The sequence below is a fragment of the Amblyraja radiata genome, chromosome 9 (assembly GCF_010909765.2).
Source record: "Amblyraja radiata isolate CabotCenter1 chromosome 9, sAmbRad1.1.pri, whole genome shotgun sequence".
In the NCBI taxonomy this organism is placed as follows: Eukaryota; Metazoa; Chordata; class Chondrichthyes; order Rajiformes; family Rajidae; genus Amblyraja; species Amblyraja radiata.
The window spans coordinates 55054761-55073762 of record NC_045964.1 but is presented as its reverse complement, the minus strand read 5'-3'; the positions used below and the strand labels follow the sequence as shown (position 1 = coordinate 55073762).

Here is a 19002-nt window from a genome sequence, read left to right as displayed (position 1 = left end):
GGATGTGGTGTGTCTGGATTTCAAAAAGTTTCTGACTAGGTCCCACACAAGAGAGTAGTGTGCAAAATTAGAGCACATGGTATTGGGGGTAGGGTATTGACATGGATAGAGAACTGGTTGGCAGACAGGAAGCAATTAACGGGTCCTTTTCAGAATGGCAGGCAGTGACTAGTGGGGTGCCGCAAGGCTCGGTGTTGGGACTCCAGCTGTTTACAATATATATTAACGATTTAGACGAGGAAATTAAATGTAACATCTCTAAGTTTGCGGATGACACAAAGCTGGTGGCAGTGTGAGCTGCGAGGAGGGTGCTATGAGGCTGTAGGGTGACTTGGATAGTTTGGGTGAGTGGGCAGATGCATGGCAGTATAATGTGGATAAATGTGAGGTTATCCATTTTGGTGGCAAGAACAGGAAGGCAGATTATTATCTGAATGGTGTCAGATTAGGAGAAGGGGAGGTGCAACAAGACCTGGGTGTGCTTGTACATCAGTCACTGAAAGTAAGCATGCAGGTACAGCAGGCAGTGAAGAAAGCTAATGGCACGTTGGCCTTCATTGCGAGAGGATTTGAGTTTAGGAGCAAGGAGGTCCTACTGCAGTTGTACAGGGCCCTGGTGAGACTGCACCTGGAGTATTGTGTGCAATTTTGGTCTCCTAATTTGAGGAAGGACATTATTGCTATTATGGGAGAGGGTTCGCTGGAATTTAGAAGGATGAGAGGTTCTTATAGAAACATATAACATTCTTAGAGGATTGGACAGGGTAGATGCAGGAAAAAAGTCCCCAATGTTGAGGGAGTCCAGAACCAGGGGTCACAGCTTAAGAAGTAGGCCATTTAGGACTGAGATGAGAAAAAACTTTTTCACCCAGAGAGTTGTGAATCTGTGGAATTCTCTGCCACAGAAGGCAGTGGAAGCCAATTCACTGGATGAGTTCAAGAGAGTTAGATTTAGCTGTAATGGCTAAGGGAATCAAGGGATATACACACGCACACACACATATATACATATAGATATATATTTTAGTGTGCATATATACACGTGTGTGATGTGTGTACATGTGTGTATCAAGTACCCATGTCACGTATGCTTACCTCCTGCAGTCTCTCAGTTTCCGTGTCACACTCCTGCAGCTTTTCCAGCAGCGACTGTGGGAAAAACAGAACCAGCTTTTGAATTAAACAATCTTCATGTGTTGACGGTGAGCGGAAACAAACAAACACGCTACAGAGGCGATGAGGGCGAACACAGATGCGTGTGCTCCATGCCCAACCCGTGTGCAGTCAGAGCCCATTCTTTGTGTAAATTGCGTCCATCTGGTATGCGGGCATGTTCAGTCCGTGCCCATCCTGTGTCTTGTCTGTGACCATCCCATTTGCAGACCATGACCTCTCTGTGTGCACTCTGTGCTCATCTGCATGCGACCCATGTCTGGCCCATGCCCAGCCGTGTATGTGTTACATGTCCACCTCCTGTGCGGTCCGTGCCCATCGCGTGTGCTGTGCCCATACCCCATCAGCGTTTTGTTGTGTGCACTCCATGCTCATCCTATGTGCTCCTTGAGCACTCCGACCCTATCCCGTGTTTGCTGCGTGTGCGCTCTGTGCCATCCCATGAGCGTTACATGTGCTCTCCAAGCCGACCCTGTGTGGGCTCTGTGTGCACTCCGTGCCCATCCCGTGTGTGCTGCATGTGTTTTTCCGTGCCCGGCCTGGCGTGTACCTCCAACAGGCCGCTCTGCCGCGAGGTCAGCTGCTGCAGCTCGGCCAGCTGACCGGTGATCAGGGGCAGCCTGGCAAAGGCCTGCACGGTGCCAGTTGCCCACTCCGGTAACGCCAGCGAGTGCTCGTAACTCGACAGCACGCCCGCCACCTTCCTCATCTCCACCAGGTTCTCCGCTACGATCTGTAGGGACAGCAGGTGTTACCTAGATCACTCCCACACACACACGTCTAGATTCTTGCCCCAAACATCTCCTTCACACTTTGCCCCTCTCACCTTCAAACTATGCCCTCCAGTCTTTGATATTTCCATCCTGGGATAAAGGTTCTCACTGTCTACCCCGTCTCTGCCTCTAATAATTTTACATATTCCTGTCAGGTCTCCCCACAACCTCCGCTGTCCCAGAGGAAATAATCCAAGTCTATCGAAGCTCTTTTTATAGCCAATATGTTCTAATCCATCCCCTTCTTGTCAGCTGATTGTTCATCCCATCAGCTCTATGCCAGCTCTTGGATCAATCCATCACCCCCATTCCTCCTGCTCTCCCCACATTCCCATCAATCCCCCAGATTCTACCCCTCACCCACACACTAGGGGCAATTTACAGAGGCCAATTAATAGAAACATAGACAATAGGTGCAGGAGTAGGCCATTCAGCCCTTCCAGCCAGCGCCGCTATTGAATATGATCATGGCTGATCATCTAAAATCAATTCCCCGTTCCTGCTTTTTCCCCATATCCCTTGATTCCTTTAACCCTAAGAGCTAAATCGAACTCTCTCTTGATAACATCCAATCAATTGGCCTCCACTGCCTTCTGTGGTAGAGAATTCCACAAATTCACAACTCTCTGGGTGAAGAAGTATTTTCCTCATCTCAGTCCTAAATCCCCCCCCCCCCCTTATTGAATTGAATACCTTTATTGTCATTCAGACCTTACGGTCTGAACGAAATTTCGTGCCTTATTCTTAAACTGTGACCCCTGGTTATGGACCCCCCCCCCCCCCCAACATCGAGAACATATTTCCTGCATCTAGCCTGTCCAATCCCTTAAGAATTTTAAATGTTTCTATAAGATATCCTCTCATCCTTCTAAATTCCAGTGAATACAAGCCAAGTCGACCCATTCTTTCATCATATGTCAGTCCTGCTATCCCGGGAATTGACCTGGTGAACTTACGCTGCACTCCCTCAATAGCAAGAATGTCCTTCCTCAAATTAGGAGATCAAAACTGCACACAATACTCCAGGTGTACAAATGCGCACGTCTTTGAGATGTGTGAGGAAAGCGGAGCACCCGCAGTAAACCCACGTGGTCACAGGGATAACATGCAGCCTATCCCCATAGCTCAGACCCTCAATTCCTGGCAACATCCGTGTAAATTTTCTCTGCACCTGCTCCAGTTTAATGGCATCTGAACCGGGGAGAGGTTGGTCAAGCTAGGACTTTACTCCTTGGGAGTGCAGGACGCTGAAGAAAGCTAATGGCACGTTGCCCTTCATTGCGAAAGGATTTGATTTAGGAGCAAGGAGGTCCTACTGCAGTTGTACAGGGCCCTGGTGAGACCGCACCTGGACTGTGTGTGCAATTTTGGTCTCCTAATATGAGGAAGGAGATTATTGCTATTGAGGGAGTACCAGGTTAATTGCTGGGATGGCGGGACTGACATATGATGAAAGAATGTGTCGACTGGGCTTGTAGTCACTGGCATTTAGAAGGATGAGATCTTATCGAAGCATATGAAATCCTTGAAGGATTGAACAGGATAGATGCAGGAAAAATGTTCCCGATGTTGGTGGAGTCAAGAACCAGGGGGTCACATTTGAAGAATAAGGGCTAGGCCATTTAGGACTGAGATGAGGACATTATTTACACCCAGAGAGTTGTGAATCTGTGGAATTCTCTGCTACAAAAGACATTGGATGCCAATTCACTGGATGTTTTCAAGAGAGATTTAGATCTAGCTCTCAGGGCTAACAGAATCAAGAGATATGGGAAAAAGCAGGAACAGGGTACTGATTTTAGATGATCAGCCAACGTCATATTGAATGCCGGTGCTGGCTCGAAGGGCCGAATGGCCTACTCCTGCACCTATTTTTCTATGTTTCTATCTTCAAGAGGTGTACAAAATAATGAGGGAATAGATAGGGTGAATGCACAGACTCTTTTATCCAGAGTAGGGGATTAAGAACCGGAAGACATAGGTTTAAAGTGAGAGGGGGGAAATTTAATAGGAACCCGAGGGTGGTGGGTGTATGGAAGGAGCTGCCAGAGGAGGTTGTTGAGGCAGGTATTATAACAACATTTAAAAGACTTTTGGACGGTACATGGGGAGGAAATGTTTAGAGGGATATGGGCCAAAAGTGGGCAGGCGGGACTCGTGAGGATGGGGCATCTTGGTCAGCATGGATAAGTTGGTCCGAAGGGCAGGTTCCGTCCTGTGTGACTCTGTGACTCTATCAATGCTCTCTTCTGACCCAACAACCCTCCCAGATTCTTGAACTGTTCCCATAATCTTGGTTGACATGGATAAGTTGGGCTAAAGGGACTATTTTCATGCTGTATTACTCCATGACTACAGTTGGTGATGTTACTCTTCAGGAATCATTCAGGATGGTTGGCAGGAAGGTCCTGAGGATTTATGCAGCTTCATGTGCTCCAAGACCCCCAGAACTTCCTCCTGCATAACATTGATGTCCTTCAGAACATCACTGATCCCCACCCTTCACAGTCAAGGCAATCGAGAAAGATTCACTTCAGAACTCATTCATTCTCACTTCCTTCACAAAAGTCACCTCCATAGACTGTAAGGAGGTGCGTGCCCAGCACTGATTCCTGTGGCACCCCGCTCATTAGGTTAAGTTCATTATTGTCACGTGTACAGAGGTACAATGAAAAGTTTTGTTTTGCATGCTATCCAAACAGATCAGTCAAAACTATACATAAATACAATCAAGTCAAGAGCAAAGGGTAAGATAGAGTGTGATAGAGTTCTCAGCATTGTATCTCATCAGTTCCATTGACAGTACTATTTGCCTACATTTGGCCCATATTCCTCCAAACCTTTCCTATCCAAATGTCTTTTGAAAGTTGTAATTGTCCCCACCTCTATAACTGTTCCTTACAGATATGGACTAGAGCACACTGTCAGGATGCATCACAGCTTGGTTTGGGAACAGCTCTACCAAAGACCGCAAGAAATTGCAGAGTTGTGGATGTAGCCCAGTGCTTCACACAGACCAGACTCCCTAACATGGACACCAACTACACTTCACGCTGTCTGGGGAAAGCAGCCAACATGTAGTATGACAATGCTTCATGACCGCTGCGATGTGGATGGGAGGAAGCAGAGGTCAGCTGTAGATATGGAAGGGGTGGGGAGGTGTTGGAGGAGATTGGTTTGTCAAGGTCAATGCCCCCAGGTGTCCTACCTGTCGGTTGGTCAAATGCTCTTCAGCTGTCAGGTCCTCAATGTCAACGGCAGTCAGGATGCTGTTAACCTTCGCAAGTTTGCTTTCGATGGTCTTTACTTCAGACTCAATCGCCCCAATCTCCTGTAAGACACACGAGTAGCATCATCCGTCAATGACAGGATATACAGTAGTATGACACTCCCTCACCCCCGCCCCCCCCACAGCTCCCTCACCCCCCTAGTGCGGCACTCCCTCACACCCCTCCCCACAGTGCGGCACTCCTTCACCACCGCCCCCCCTAGTGCGGCACTCCCTCACCACCGCCCCCCCAGTGTGGCACTCCCTCACCACCGCCCCCCCAGTGTGGCGCTCCATCACCACCGCCCCCCCTACAGTGCGGCACTCCTTCACCCCCGCCCCCCCAGTGTGGCGCTCCATCACCACCGCCCCCCCCCCCCCCCCACAGTGCGGCACTCCTTCACCCCCGCCCCCCCAGTGTGGCGCTCCATCACCACCGCCCCCCCTACAGTGCGGTGCTCCATCACCACCGCCCCCCCCAACAATGCGGCACTCCATCACCACCGCCCCCCCCTACAGTGCGGCACTCCTTCACCCCCGCCCCCCCCCTACAGTGCGGCACTCCTTCACCCCGCCCCGCCCCGCCCCCCCCCTCCCCCCCCATAGTGCGGCGCTCCCTCAGTACGGCCTCTCTCACCGTTGCGATGTACTCCACCTCCGCTGCCTTCTGGGACACCGCTTGCTGCAGGGATGCGCCGATCTCGAACAGCTGTTCCACTCGACTCACCATGTGGTCCGTGTCAAACATTTCCCCCACCTCCCGCAGCCTGGTCCCCACCTCCTGCAATGCTGCTTGCTTCTGCCCATTGGTGTCCGCAATCACCTGCACACAGGGAAGAGGCAAAGTGTAGTCTGAACCAACTCGGTCCTGACACAAAATGTTGCCTATGTATAGGAAGGAACTGCCGATGCTGGTTTACACTGAAGATAGACACAACATGCTGGAGTAACTCAGTGGGACAGGCAGCATCTATGGAGAAAAGGAATGGGGGCGTTTTGGTCCGATATCCTTCTTCAGTCAAATATGTAAAGTATGAAGAAGGGTCTCGACCTAAACTGTCACCCATTTCTTCTCTCCAGAGATGCTGCCTGACCCGCTGAGTTACTCCAGCACTTTCTGTCTTTTTTGTACCCTCGAGTGGTGGCTCTGGGTCCTTGTACCCCGTATACAAGGGTGATATTGTGGCTTTTGCCCCACAAAGTGTATGTGATAGGATCAGAATGAAGCCATCTAGTCTACTCCACCATTCAATGATTTGAGTTGAGGAGCAAGGAGGAGCAATGTTCCCAATGTTGGGGGAGTCCAGAACCAGGAGTCACAGTTTAAGAATAAGTAGTATGCCATTTAGTATTGAGATCAGGAAAAGCTTAATCTGGGAATTCTCTGCCACAGAAGGCTGTGGAGGCCAATTCACTGAATGTTTTCAAGAGGGAGTTAAGATTTAGCTCTTTGGGCTAAGGGAATCAAGGGATATGGGGAAAAATCAGGAACGGGATACTGATTTTAGATGATCAGCCGTGAAATGGCCTATTCGTGCACCTATTTTTCTATGATGGCTGAGACAGGGTCTATTATCCCACTGAAGGGTAACAGTGAATATTTGTACCCCTCTATGATGGGGAGACTGGGTCTTTTAACTGGGCTTCTGACGGGGTAGATGTCAAGGAGCCGGTAGTGGGGCCGAATGGCCTGTGCCTGTCACTACAGCACACCTGTAGGGTGAAGAGCTGCTTGCCCAGAGACTTGCCGTTGGTACAGTCGATGGTGTCGGAGAGCTGGGCTTGTGTGCTCTGAATCCAGGCTGTGGCCGACTCTGTCACCTGGCGATAGTCCTCCAGGCAGTCGGGAATCTGCAGACAGACACAAGTGTCACACGGCTGCTCAATCCGAGCGAGGGAGAATGAAGCTCCCTCTACACAGTCCCAACACACACTCCTGGGTCAGGCACAGAGTGACGCTCCCTCTACACAGTCCCAACACACAGTCCCGCATCACACAGTGACATTCCCTCTACACTGTCCCATCACAGTCCCGCTTCAGGCATAGAGGGCAGCTCCCTCCTCACAGTCTTATCACACACTCCCGAGGTCAGAAATCTAGAAACTGCCACCTCTCCTTCTCCCTCTCTTCCCTGTATCTCACCAGGATATGCACTCAATTCTTCCTTGTCCCCACCCCTCCCATTCCCTTCCACTTGTGTTCCTTGCTCTAGATTCACATTACGCCTCTTTTCTCCTTATCTCACAATCATTTGCTTTTTAGTGTTTATCTACCCATATGCTAATGACCCCACTCCCCCTGTATCCACCTATCACTCGCCAGACATTGTCCCGCCCACACCTCTCTTCCAACTCTCTCCATTCTACCACAATCAGTGCGAAGAAGAGTCCTGACCCGAAATGCCACTTCAGGGATGGTGCCTGAGCCGCTGAGTTACTCCAGCACTTTGTGTATTTTTTTGTAAACCAGCATCTGCAGTTCCTCGTGTTTGGATTATAGTAGCGGGTATTTTAACTTTCCCAAGACTATCGGGCATTGCCTTAACACAAGGAGCTCAGATGGAGTGGATTTGTTTTGTCTAACTAGAGATGGGACAATACTCAAACCTCTCTAAGGCACTGCAACTGGGCAGGCAGTGGAAGTGTCGTTAGGAATCACTAAATGAGCATTAACCATAATTCTGCAAGATTCAAGGTAATTTAGGAAAGGAATAAGACTGGTCCTCAAGTTAAGGTATTGATTTGGGAGAAGGCTGTATCAATAGCGTAAGAGAGGACACAAGCAGGCTAGGAGCAAATGCTTGCAGGTGAAACCCAGCTGACACGAGGAATCTTTTAAAAGAGAGTTAGAAAAGTTCAGGTACTTGTCAAATATTTGAGGGCATAGGTTTAAGATGAGAGGGGCAAAGTTTAAAAGAGCAAGTTTTTTTATACAGAGTGTGGTGGGTGCTTGGAGCATATTGACGGCTGGTGATGGTGGCAGATGCCATAGTGGGATTTGAGGCATTTAGACAAGCACATGGATATGGATCACATGCAGACAGAGATTAGTTAAAATTGCCATTGTGTAGAAACGAGGAACTGCAGATGCTGGTTTACAAAAAGGGACAATGCTTTTCACTGTACCTACAGCTCAAGTGCTGGAATAACTCAGCAGGTCAGGCAGCATCTCTGATGACAGTGGATATGTGATGTTTCGGGTCAGGACCCTTCTTCAGAACTCGGCATCATGTTCGGTGGGGACATTGTGGGCTGAAGGGCCTGTTCCTATGCTGTTTGGTGTTGTGGGCGGCGAGGAACGGTAGGGTTACGGGACCTTGTTGACCAGCGTGGTCCTCTGCTCGGCCGTGCGTGCTGCCTGCTGATGTTCCTGGAAGGAGTCCATCAGAGCGTCCATGAGCTGCTGGGCCAGACAAGGGTCCACCTCGGCCAGGTCCTGTACCTCTGCATCCAGCCGCGACAGCACCGCGTGCCACCTGTCCAGCTCACCCCACACCCTCTGCAAAGTTACAGACAACATTCCATTGTGGGCCGCAGGTAGACAGAGATAGAGACCGGGTTCGGCCTGACTACGGGTGCTGACTGTGTGGAGTTTACACGTTCCCTAGGGTGGGGAGTCGTGGTGCATTGCTCTGGGTCTCCCCAGAGTTGGGGAATCACGAGGATATAGGTTTAAGGAGAGAGGGAAAGATTTAATAGGAACCCAAGGCCGCTATGAATGGTTTAGAGGGATATGGGCCAAACACAGGCAGGTGGGATTAGTGTAGATGGGGCATGCTGGTCGGTATGGATGAGTTGGGCCGAAGGGCCTGTTTCTGTGCTGTGTGACTGAGTGGGGACAGTGGGCAAGGCAGGCGTCAGACAAAGCCCACCCTCCCTGAGCGGGATCCCATGGTGGGGTGGAGGGGGAGAGAACACTCACACAATTCTGGGGGATTGTCTCAGAGGGTGGGAGTTATCTCGGGCTGGGAACGTCCGTCAAGAACCCGGAAAAGTTGGCAACTTCCGAACCCGGAAAGACTCTGGGTTTGTGCGGATGGAGCATGGCTGCCCTCTGCTGGCAGGCAGAGGAAGTGAGCGCAGCACCCTGGGGTGGGAAAGAATCTGTCCCAGTGAGGGGCAGCACCCTGGGGTGGGAGTGAAGGGATCCTCAGTCTGGGTTTATGGGAAGAGATGTCCATTGCTCTGGTCCCTAGGGTGGGGAGTGGTGTGTGCCTTGTTCTGTCCCTAGGGTGGGGAGTGGTGGCGCGGTGTTCTGGACACTAGGGTGGATAGAGATGGGTGCGGTGCGCTGGCCCTGAGGGTGGGGAGAGGCCAGTGCCTTGTTCTGGGTCCCTGGTCAGAGGTACCCTTTCCCCAGTGGGTGGGGGATGTTCCCCACACCTACCTTCTGCTGCTCCTTGGCCTCACTGACGTTCTGGCTGCGATGTTGCAGCATCTTCTCGATGTCACGGACTCGTCCTGCTGTCTCCCTGATCCTGTCGCTCAACTCCTCGCTCCGGCCACCCTGCTGACGAGAGAAGTCGGAGGGTCGCGGCGTGAGTCCACCCTACATCGCCAGGCGCACAGCGGAGACCACACTGACTCGTTACATGGTTCAGCAACTCAACGCCCAGGAAGGAAGGAGATTACAGACAGACATGTGCGGGTGTGTAGGACAATTGCTCTTAGTGTGTAGGGAGTGGATGAGAAAGTGGGAGAATATAGAACTGACAGGGACCAGATAGAAGTATATAGTTACTAGACCAAGGGCAGACCCGTTGGGTCTGTTCCCCCAACGTGCGGTTGTGCGGGGGGGAGGCGGCATGCAGCATCACACACTAACTACCCCCCCCCCCCCCCCCGCACTCACGCTAATGGAGGGGAGGGAGAGAGAGAGAGAGAGAGGGGGGGGAGGGGGGAGAGAGGGGGGAGGAGAGAGGGGGAGAGAGAGGGTGTGCTGAGAGGGGTGTGAGATGAGGGGTGGGGAGCAGGGAGGAGGAGGGAGGATGGAGGGAAGGGGGTAGGGGTGTGTGGAGGTGAGGGGGGTTTAGGGGAGGGACGGTGGGGGAGGGGATGGAGGGGAGGAGGGGGAGAAAAAGAGGGGAGTGAGAGAGAGAGGGGAAGGGAGGAAAGGAGAGGGGGAGGAGAGGGTGGGGGGAGAGGAGAGGGGGGGCGAGGGGGAGGGGAGGGGGGAGGAGGGGGGGGCAGGGGAGAGGAGGAGGGGGGGAGAGGAGGAGAGGGGGGGAGAGGAGGAGAGGGGGGGAGAGGAGGAGAGGGGGGGGGAGAGGAGGAGAGGGGGGGGGAGAGGAGGAGAGGGGGGGAGAGGAGGAGGGGGGGGAGGAGGAGGGGGGGGGGGAGAGGAGGAGAGGGGGGGGAGAGGAGGAGAGGGGGGAGAGGAGGAGAGGGGGGGAGAGGAGGGGGGGGGGGGGGGGGGGGAGGGGGGGGGGGGGGGGGGGGGGGGCCTTTTTACTTCAACCCAAACCCAAACAACCATTTGCAGGCAGTGCTTTTTTACCTCTAACCATATTTTCATTTTCAAACCAAATTAAGGGTACACTTAATTTAACTCACTCACTTAAGGGAGAGGGGGGGGAGAGAGGAGGAGAGGGGGGGGAGGAGGAGGAGAGGGGGGGGAGGAGGAGAGGGGGGGGAGAGAGGAGGAAAGAGGAGGAGAGAGGGGGGGGGGAGAGGAGGAGAGGGGGTGGGGAGAGGAGGAAAGGGGGGGGGAGAGGAGGAGAGGGGGGGGGGGAGAGGAGGAGAGGAGGGGGGGAGAGGAGGAGAGGAGGGGGAGGAGAGGAGGGGGGGGGGAGGAGAGGAGGGGGGGGGGAGAGGGGGGGGGGGGGAGAGAGAGTGCCTTTTTACTTCAACCCAAACCCAAACAACCATTTGCAGGCACCTCTAACCATATTTTCATTTTCAAACCAAATTAAGGGTACTCACAGTGATGTAGTCAGTGTCATTCAGAGCTCTGATTGAGGCACACCACTTGCAGAGACTGATTGAGGCACACCACTTGCAGAGACTGATTGAGGCACACCACTTCCTGGTTTTATAGTCCCTCCCCCTCCCTCCAGCAGAGGCAGCAGAGAAAAATGGGGAATTTTGTAAAAACATTAATATCTCTGTCAATTTTCATCGACGGGAAAAATCCTCGGCACACATGCGGCGGAGGGGGGCTCTGAGCGAGGTGGCCAAAAATGACGGCCGTAGGTGGCGGCTTACTCTCGGAAATCGCAGCACAGATCGCCAAAACCGGTCAAGAACAGAGTTTTAATAATATATAGATAAATAGATGATAGACAAAGATGGGTTAGCCAGAGCCTTTTTCCCAGGGTGAAAATGTCAAAGTCAAGAGGGCATAACTGTGGTGTGAGGGGAAAAGTTTAAAGGAGATGTGCAGAGCAAGGTTTTTTTTTAAGCAGAGAGTGGTGAGTGCCTGGAACACGCTGTCAGGGGTGGTGGTGGTGGTGGAGGCAGATACAATAGTGGTGTTTAGGGTTTTTTTTAGATGTTCATGTGGATACGCAGGAAATAGAGGGATATGGATTAGTTTAACTTGGCATCATGTTCGGCATGGACATTGTGGGCCGAAGCACTTTTATCTGTGGTGTATCCTAGCTTATGGAAGGACCAGTGAGAAGCTTGATAACAGAGGGGAAGAAGCTGTTCCTGAGTCTGGTGGTGCGCACTTTCAAGTTCCTGTACCTTCTGCCGGATGGGAGCGGGGAGAAGAGATGATGGGAGTGGGATAAGTCTTTGATTATGTTGGTTGCTTTTCCGTGGCAGCGTGAAGTGTAGATGGAGTCGATGGTCTGTGTGATTGACTGGGCTACATCCACATGTCTCTGCAATGTCTTGTGGTCGGGGTGAATGGGCCAGGACGCTGGTCAGATCTCCGAGCCTCACCTTCTCCTCCGTGTGTTCCATGGTGCCGGAAGTCTGCAGGACCCCGGGGTCGACCTCTGCCGTGGGCGGGTTGCGTCGCTCTGCACTGGAGCTGCTGGATTCCGCCGCTGCCTCTCGCTGGGCAGACGGAGCCTCCCAGTCTCCCTGCCAGCAACATAGCAGCATTAGAAACAGGCCATTCAGCCCTACACACATGCTATACCACTGGGCCACATCACGTACTTCATTGAGACTTTAGAGGGATAGTTTAGAGGGGTATGAGCACATTTACAGGTGTCCTACCCCAATGCTCATTCCATACAGATGCCCCCCATTCACCCTCCCCCCCACATCGTGCTCCTTCCTACCTCAGGCTCAGACTCTGACGCCCCATCGCTCCCGGAGACCCTGGCCCCCCGCTGTGCCGTGACGTGCCGCAGCCAGTCCTCGATCCCACCGTTCTCCCCCGGCAGCTGGTCCAAACTGTGTCTCTCCTCCATCTCCGGTACCCAGCTGTGGAGAGAAGGCAGAGGGATGAGATGGCAGGACGGTGGGGTGGGGTGATAGTTTAGAGATACAGCACGGAAACAGGCCAATTTACAGCGAGCCAATTACCCAACAAACCAACACGACATTGCAATGTTGGAAAAAACTGAAGCACCCGGAGGAAACCCACGCGGTCACAGGGAGAAGGGTCAAACTCCACACAGATCCGAGGTCAGAATCAAACCCAGGTCTCTGGCGCTGTGACGGCACTGGGCCTGTACTCGCTGGAGACAAGAATGAGGGGGGACCTCATTGAAATGTACAGAATAGTGAAATGCTTGTATAGAGTTTGATGTGGAGAGGATGTTTCCACTAGTGGGAGAGTAAAGGACCAGTCGCCGTAGCCTCAGAATTAAAGTACGTTCTTTTAGGAAGGAGATGATGAGGAATTTCTTTAGTCAGATGGTGATGAATCTGTAGAATTCTTTGCCACAGAAGGCTGTGGAGGCCAAGTCTGTGGATATATTTACAGCAGAGATAGATAAATTCTTGATTAGTACGGGTGTCAGAGGTTTATGGGGTGAAGGCAGGAGATTTGGGTTAGGAGGGAGAAATAAATCAGCCATGATTGAATGGCGGATTAGACATGATGGGCCGAATTCTATTCCTATCACTTATGATCTTATGATCTCTACCCGCTGTGCCACTGAGCTGCCCATTTGGATAGATAAATGGATATGCAGAAATAGAGATATGGATGACGTGCAGGCAGATGAGGTTAGTTTAACTGGGCATTTTATTCAACATGGACACTGTGGGCTGATGGGCCCCATTGCTGTGTTGTGTTACATTCTGGTCAGTGACCCCAGCGCGCGATATCAGAACCTCGTACCTCCGCTGATGTTGCAAATATCCGTCACCCACAGGTGGCACAACCTGCCTGCTGGTCTCGAGCCCCACCGGCCCCAACACTTCCACCTCCAGGGGCCCAGGCAGCTCCTGACCCCAGCGCTCTCGAGGCAACAGATCCCTCCACTCCTCTGGGGGCCGAGCCTTTGACCAAGGGCCAGAGACTTGTCCTGTGATGTCCACCCGCTCTCTGCTCCACTCCGTATCCATCGGGAGTGGTGGTATCTCCTCTGTTCCGTCCAGCGTCCAGCGTTGCTGCCCCTCCCTCGGCTCGAGCGCCCCACTCCTCTCCAAAGAATGGATCTGGGTACAGGCAGGAAGAGAGACACCAGGCAGTGAACACAGGCAGTTTCCCCGCCCTACCACAATGATGCAACAGCCAAGAAAGCACAACAACCCCTCCACTACCGCAGGGGACTGAGGAAGCGTGGCATTTCTCCAGTAACTCTTACAAACTTCTACAGATGCACCCTAGAAAGCACACTGTCAGGTTGCATCAATTTGCTTTAGGAACAGCTCTGCCCAAGACCGCAGGAAATCCCGAGTGGGTGTAGGATAGTGTTAATGTGCGTGGATCGCTGGTCGGCGCGGACCTGGTGGGCCGAAGGACATGTTTCCGCGCTGTATCTCTAAACTAAACAAAAAATCTTGGGGATGTGAGATGAAACCAAAGGAAACCCACACGGTCACAATGAGAACGTCCAAACTCCACACAGGCAGCACCCAATGTTAGCACTGATCCTGCGTCTCTAGCGCTGTGAGACAGCGGTTCCACCTGCTGCATCACCATACCTCGCATTGTTTAGTTCAGTTTAATTTAGTTTATTGTCATTTGTACAGTGAAAAGCTTTTGTTGTGGGCTATCCAGTCAGCGGAAAGACTATACATGATTACAATCAGGCCATCCAGTGCACAGATACAGAATAAAGGGAATAATGTTTAGGGCAAGATAAAGTCCAGTAAAGTCTGATTAAAGATCGTCTGAAGGTCTCCAGTGAGGTAGATTGTAGGTCAGGGCTGCACTCTAGGTGTGGTAGGATGGTTCAGTTGCATGACAATAGCTGGGAAGAAACTGCCCGTCCATCATTGTCTGAGTAACCCTTATGTGGGAGTGGGGATTGAGGATCAGGACACCTTTCCACATTGCTCAAAACCAGCGATCCCTAGGTACGGTCAAACCGATGTTTAGCAGCATGCCTCTGCTCTCCAGTTTGACTGTGAGGAAGGGATGGAGTGCAGGCCATGTTTACAGCTGCCATTACCTGTGGAAATTCCTCTGCTGTGGGCGTCACCTCCTCATCGTCACTGTTCCACAGCTCCTCCTGCTCATCCCCGCTGGCCATGGGAAGCTCATCTCTGACCCCCATGTCCACGTCAACCTGCCCGTCCTGTGAACGCATAGGAGGTTTAAGTACCTTTGATCTGGTATTTTGTTGGTTCACATGATTGATCCATGGTGTTTTATCATGAATGTTTTATTATTATTAATGTTTTGTGTTTTCTGAGTCATTCGTAACTGTCACTGTATGTCATGTTGTTACTTGTGGGCGGAGCACCAAGGCAAATTCCTTGTATGTGAATACTTGGCCAATAAACTTACTTACTTACTTAAGTGCCTGACCGACAAGCCCAGTAGATCAGCAGAGGTCCTGCACAATCCCCGACCATCTCCCTCACACCCACCCTGGACTCACCGTCCACAGGAAGCATCTGATATAGCCCAGTCCATCTTACACTCCACACGCCCCACCATTGACTCCATCTACACTTCATCCTGCCTCAGGAAAGCAACCAACATAATCAAACTTGTCCCATTCCTTCTTCTCACCGTTCCCGTCCGGCAGAAGGTACAGAAGCCTGAAAACGTGCACCACCACACCCAGGAACAGCATCTTTCTCTCTGTTATCAGATTTCTGATCGGTCCTTCCGTAAGCTCGGGCAGCAGTTCCCAAATGATGAGCCTCGGCAGCGGCGTGCCGTGAAGCCATTCTGTGTGTGCTACAAATTTCTTTTATTTCACATAAGGTCTGTTTCCAGTAACAGAGCTCGAAATTAACGATTGCCCGGTTGCCAATGGCCACCTAAAGTCCCGCCGGGCAACCTAAAAGCCGTGTCATTTTGCCCGGCTTGGCAAGCACCCGGGACACCTATCGTTCAACTCTGAGCGGGCTCCCCTCTCTATCTCTCTCTCTGTCACTCTCCGTCTCCGCCCACCATCCGTGTCCAGGTCTCCGGTTCTCCGCTCGTGGCCGCTCCTCATCCGCCGGCATGGCCGGGCGCCTTGCACATGCGCACAACCACCGCCTCACCGCGACCACTGAAAACCAACGCAGAATCATTCCCTGGAGCTGGAGTAACTCCCTGGAGTAACTCTTGCTTCTTGGTTTCCTGGTCCTCCAAAAATATTCCAAATGGAATTTAAACTGGAGGTGGTGGAGGGTCCACCACCAAACTACAAACTCTGAAAAATAACAGCCTATTGCACTTTATCTGTTTATTTATTGTGTATTTATATGGTCTATGGTATATAGACACACTGAACTTTTATCTGCTGTTCTGTATTATGTTTACATATTCTGTTATGCTGCAGCAAGCAAGAATTCCATTGTCCTATCTGGAACACAGGACAATAAAACTCTCTTGACTCTTGACTTGGACTTAAGCAAAAAAGGGTTCTTGGGGAAAAAAAGAGCTATCTTAAATTTAGTTGCATCTGGTTGGGTAACTATGGTAGGATGAAGACTATTTCATGCTTTAATTGTACGGGGGAACTCCATGGAACAGCCAGTATCTCTGGATAGAAGAAATTGTGTTTCGGGTAGAGACCCTTCTTTAGACTCTGGTTTTAGTGTTTTTAGTCCACGCCGACCACCGATCACCCATACACTAGTTTCATCCCAAACATTAGCGATGTAAGTCAAGATTCAAGAGTGTTTTATTCTCTCACGTCCCAGTTAGAACAATGAAATCCTTACTTGCAGCAGCACAACAGAATATGTAAACATAGTACTCTGTAAACAATGTTATAAACGAGAAAGCAAAACTGTGTATATTTATATTCGAATATATGACTATATAAATATATATATGTGTGTGTATGTATAATATATATACCCACACACACACACACACACACACATACACACACACTATTTCCCTCCTGGGATTAATTAAGTTCTATCGTATAGTATCGTGTATGTAGGAAGGAACTGCAGATGCTGGTTTAAACTGAAGATAGACACAAAAAGCTGGAGTAACTCAACAGGTCAGACAGAATCTCTGGACAAAAGGAAAATATTAAGTTTTGGGTTTGGTCTGAAAAAGGTTCTTGCACACCTTTGGAATGTGGAAGGAAGCAAGAGCACCCGGAGAAAACCCATGCGGTCAAAGGGAAAAGGAGCAAACTCCATAGAGACAGCACCCATATTCAGGATCACTTCTGGGTCTCTGGCACTTTTAGGCAGCAACTTTATGACCAATGTACTGCCCCATAGTCTTGAACTGAATTAAAACATAAAGCTGTAACGGGGGACATAGCGTCACTTAGAGATTTAAGACTGAAAATGGATAGTTTCCTTTTTTTAGTAACCAAAGTTATCAATCTATAATTCTGTGTGTTGGAAAACAAAATATAGTGGCACAGCTTGCTGCCTCACACGCCAGAGATCTGTGTTCGATCCATATAAGATACAAGATACATTTATTTGTCACATGTACCAATTGGTACAGTGAAATGTGTGGTCGCCATACAGCCATACAAATAATAATAGAGTACAGAACACGATAGTTTTAACACAGACATCCCCACACAGCGGGATGAAATTCCGACTGTGAGGGAAGGCTCCAAAATTCAGTCATCCTCCTCTGTTGTCCTCCCGTGGTCGGGGGGCTCCCGAAGCCCCCGCTGTCGCCGCTACGGGCGGCTCGATGTTCAGGCCCACTCGTCGGGGTGATGGAAAACCGACGTCGGGACTGGAGGACCTCCTCAGCGGCTTGGACATCCGAGTCGGGCACCTCCTACCGGAATGCGTGGCTCCCGAAATCCGCAGGCCGCACTTGGCGGAGATTCATACTGGCGGCCCTCGGAAAAGGGTCCCAGGACTCCGTGATGTTGTTCATTGCTGACCGCGCTGGAAGCTCTCCAAACCGCAGCTCTCTGATGTTGGAGCAGCAGGCCCAACACTCCGGAGCTTCAACAGCGATCCTAGGTAGGCATCCGCCCGCTCCACGGTGAATCCAGCGCTGCGCCGCTGTTGAAGCTCTGGTCCGGTCCCCGGTCTCCGGCAGGAAAGGCCGCTCCCATCCAGTGGGTAGGCCGCGAGGATGGGGGCGAGGATTCGATTCGGAGAAATAGTCACGTCCTCACCAGGAAGTGACTGGGAAACGGTTTCCCCCTTACCCTACCCCCCTCCCTAGTGGATCTCTGTTTTCGGGCACTGGCTGTGTTGAAATTGCACATTTTCCCTGCAAGCGTGTGGGTTTCCTCTCACATCCCAAAGATGCATTGGCTTTGTAGCTTAACTTGTCTGTAAAATTGCCCCAAATGTGTAGGAAGTGGGTGAGGAAAGTGGGATAACAGAGCATGTGAATGGGTGGTGGACAAAAAAGCTGAAGAAAATTAGCGGGTGAGGCAGAATCTATGGAGCAAAGGAATAGGCAACGTTTTGGGTCGAGACCCTTCTTCAGACTGATGTCGGGGGGGGGGAAGTGGCGGGGAAAAGAGAGGAAGAGGCGGAGACAGTAGGCGGTGGGAGAGCTGGGAATGGGAGGGGAAGGAGGGAGAAGGACTACCTGAAATTGGAGAAGCCAATGTTCATACCGCTGGGGTGTAAACTACCCAAGTGAAATATGAGATGCTGTTCCCCCAATTTGCGGTGGGCCTCACTCTGGCCATGGAGGAGGCCCAGGACAGAAAGGTCGGATTCGGAATGGGAGGGGGTTGAAGTGCTGAGCCACCGGGAGATCAGGTTGGTTATTGCAAACTGAGTGGAGGTGTTGTGCGAAGCGATCACCAACCCTGCGCTTGGTCTCACTGAGGCTGATCATACGCTGAATAATCCAACCAGATTATTGTTTGGAAGTGGAAAGAAATAATAGAAATTGCATTGATCGCAATGTGTAAAAAGAGATGAGATACAGTAGTGTAATTTTGCTGCATGTCATTGTGGTATATATCATGTCTTGATTGGTGAACATGTTTAGTTTGTGACTTTATTTGAAGCAGAAATAATATGTGAATGCTTCATTGAGCATAATTCCAACTGGTAACTACGCACTTCGTCCGAGCACATTATCGCACGCGTCATGCAAGCCGTCTTAAATGACCACCTAAACTGTCATTTGGCAACTTAAAAAGCTGCCGAGGTTGCCCGGCTGGAAACCGAGAAAAAAAGTTAAGCGAGAGCCCTGAGTAATCGAGTTTCAATGGGAGGGATCCAGATCCAGGAGCCGGGATGGAGACACAGCAGCAGCTCAAAGCCAGACTCAGAGGCAAGAGGGCGATCCGGGAATCCTGACCACAGGAC

The 19002-nt window shown here is 51.1% G+C and overlaps 1 protein-coding gene across 1 annotated transcript in view; it reads right to left on the bottom strand.

The window, feature by feature from the left end:
• The window catches only part of clmn (calmin), a 149390-nt gene that overhangs the window by 29146 nt on the left and 101242 nt on the right, over positions 1 to 19002 (bottom strand). The window contains exons 42-48 of the mRNA XM_033026453.1: positions 9602 to 9721; positions 8531 to 8713; positions 6928 to 7065; positions 5852 to 6037; positions 5155 to 5277; positions 1724 to 1906; positions 1096 to 1149 (exon numbers count right to left, since the gene is read on the bottom strand). Of these exons, the coding sequence (XP_032882344.1) occupies positions 1096 to 1149; positions 1724 to 1906; positions 5155 to 5277; positions 5852 to 6037; positions 6928 to 7065; positions 8531 to 8713; positions 9602 to 9721 (987 nt within the window). The remainder of the gene's footprint in view (positions 1 to 1095; positions 1150 to 1723; positions 1907 to 5154; positions 5278 to 5851; positions 6038 to 6927; positions 7066 to 8530; positions 8714 to 9601; positions 9722 to 19002) is intronic.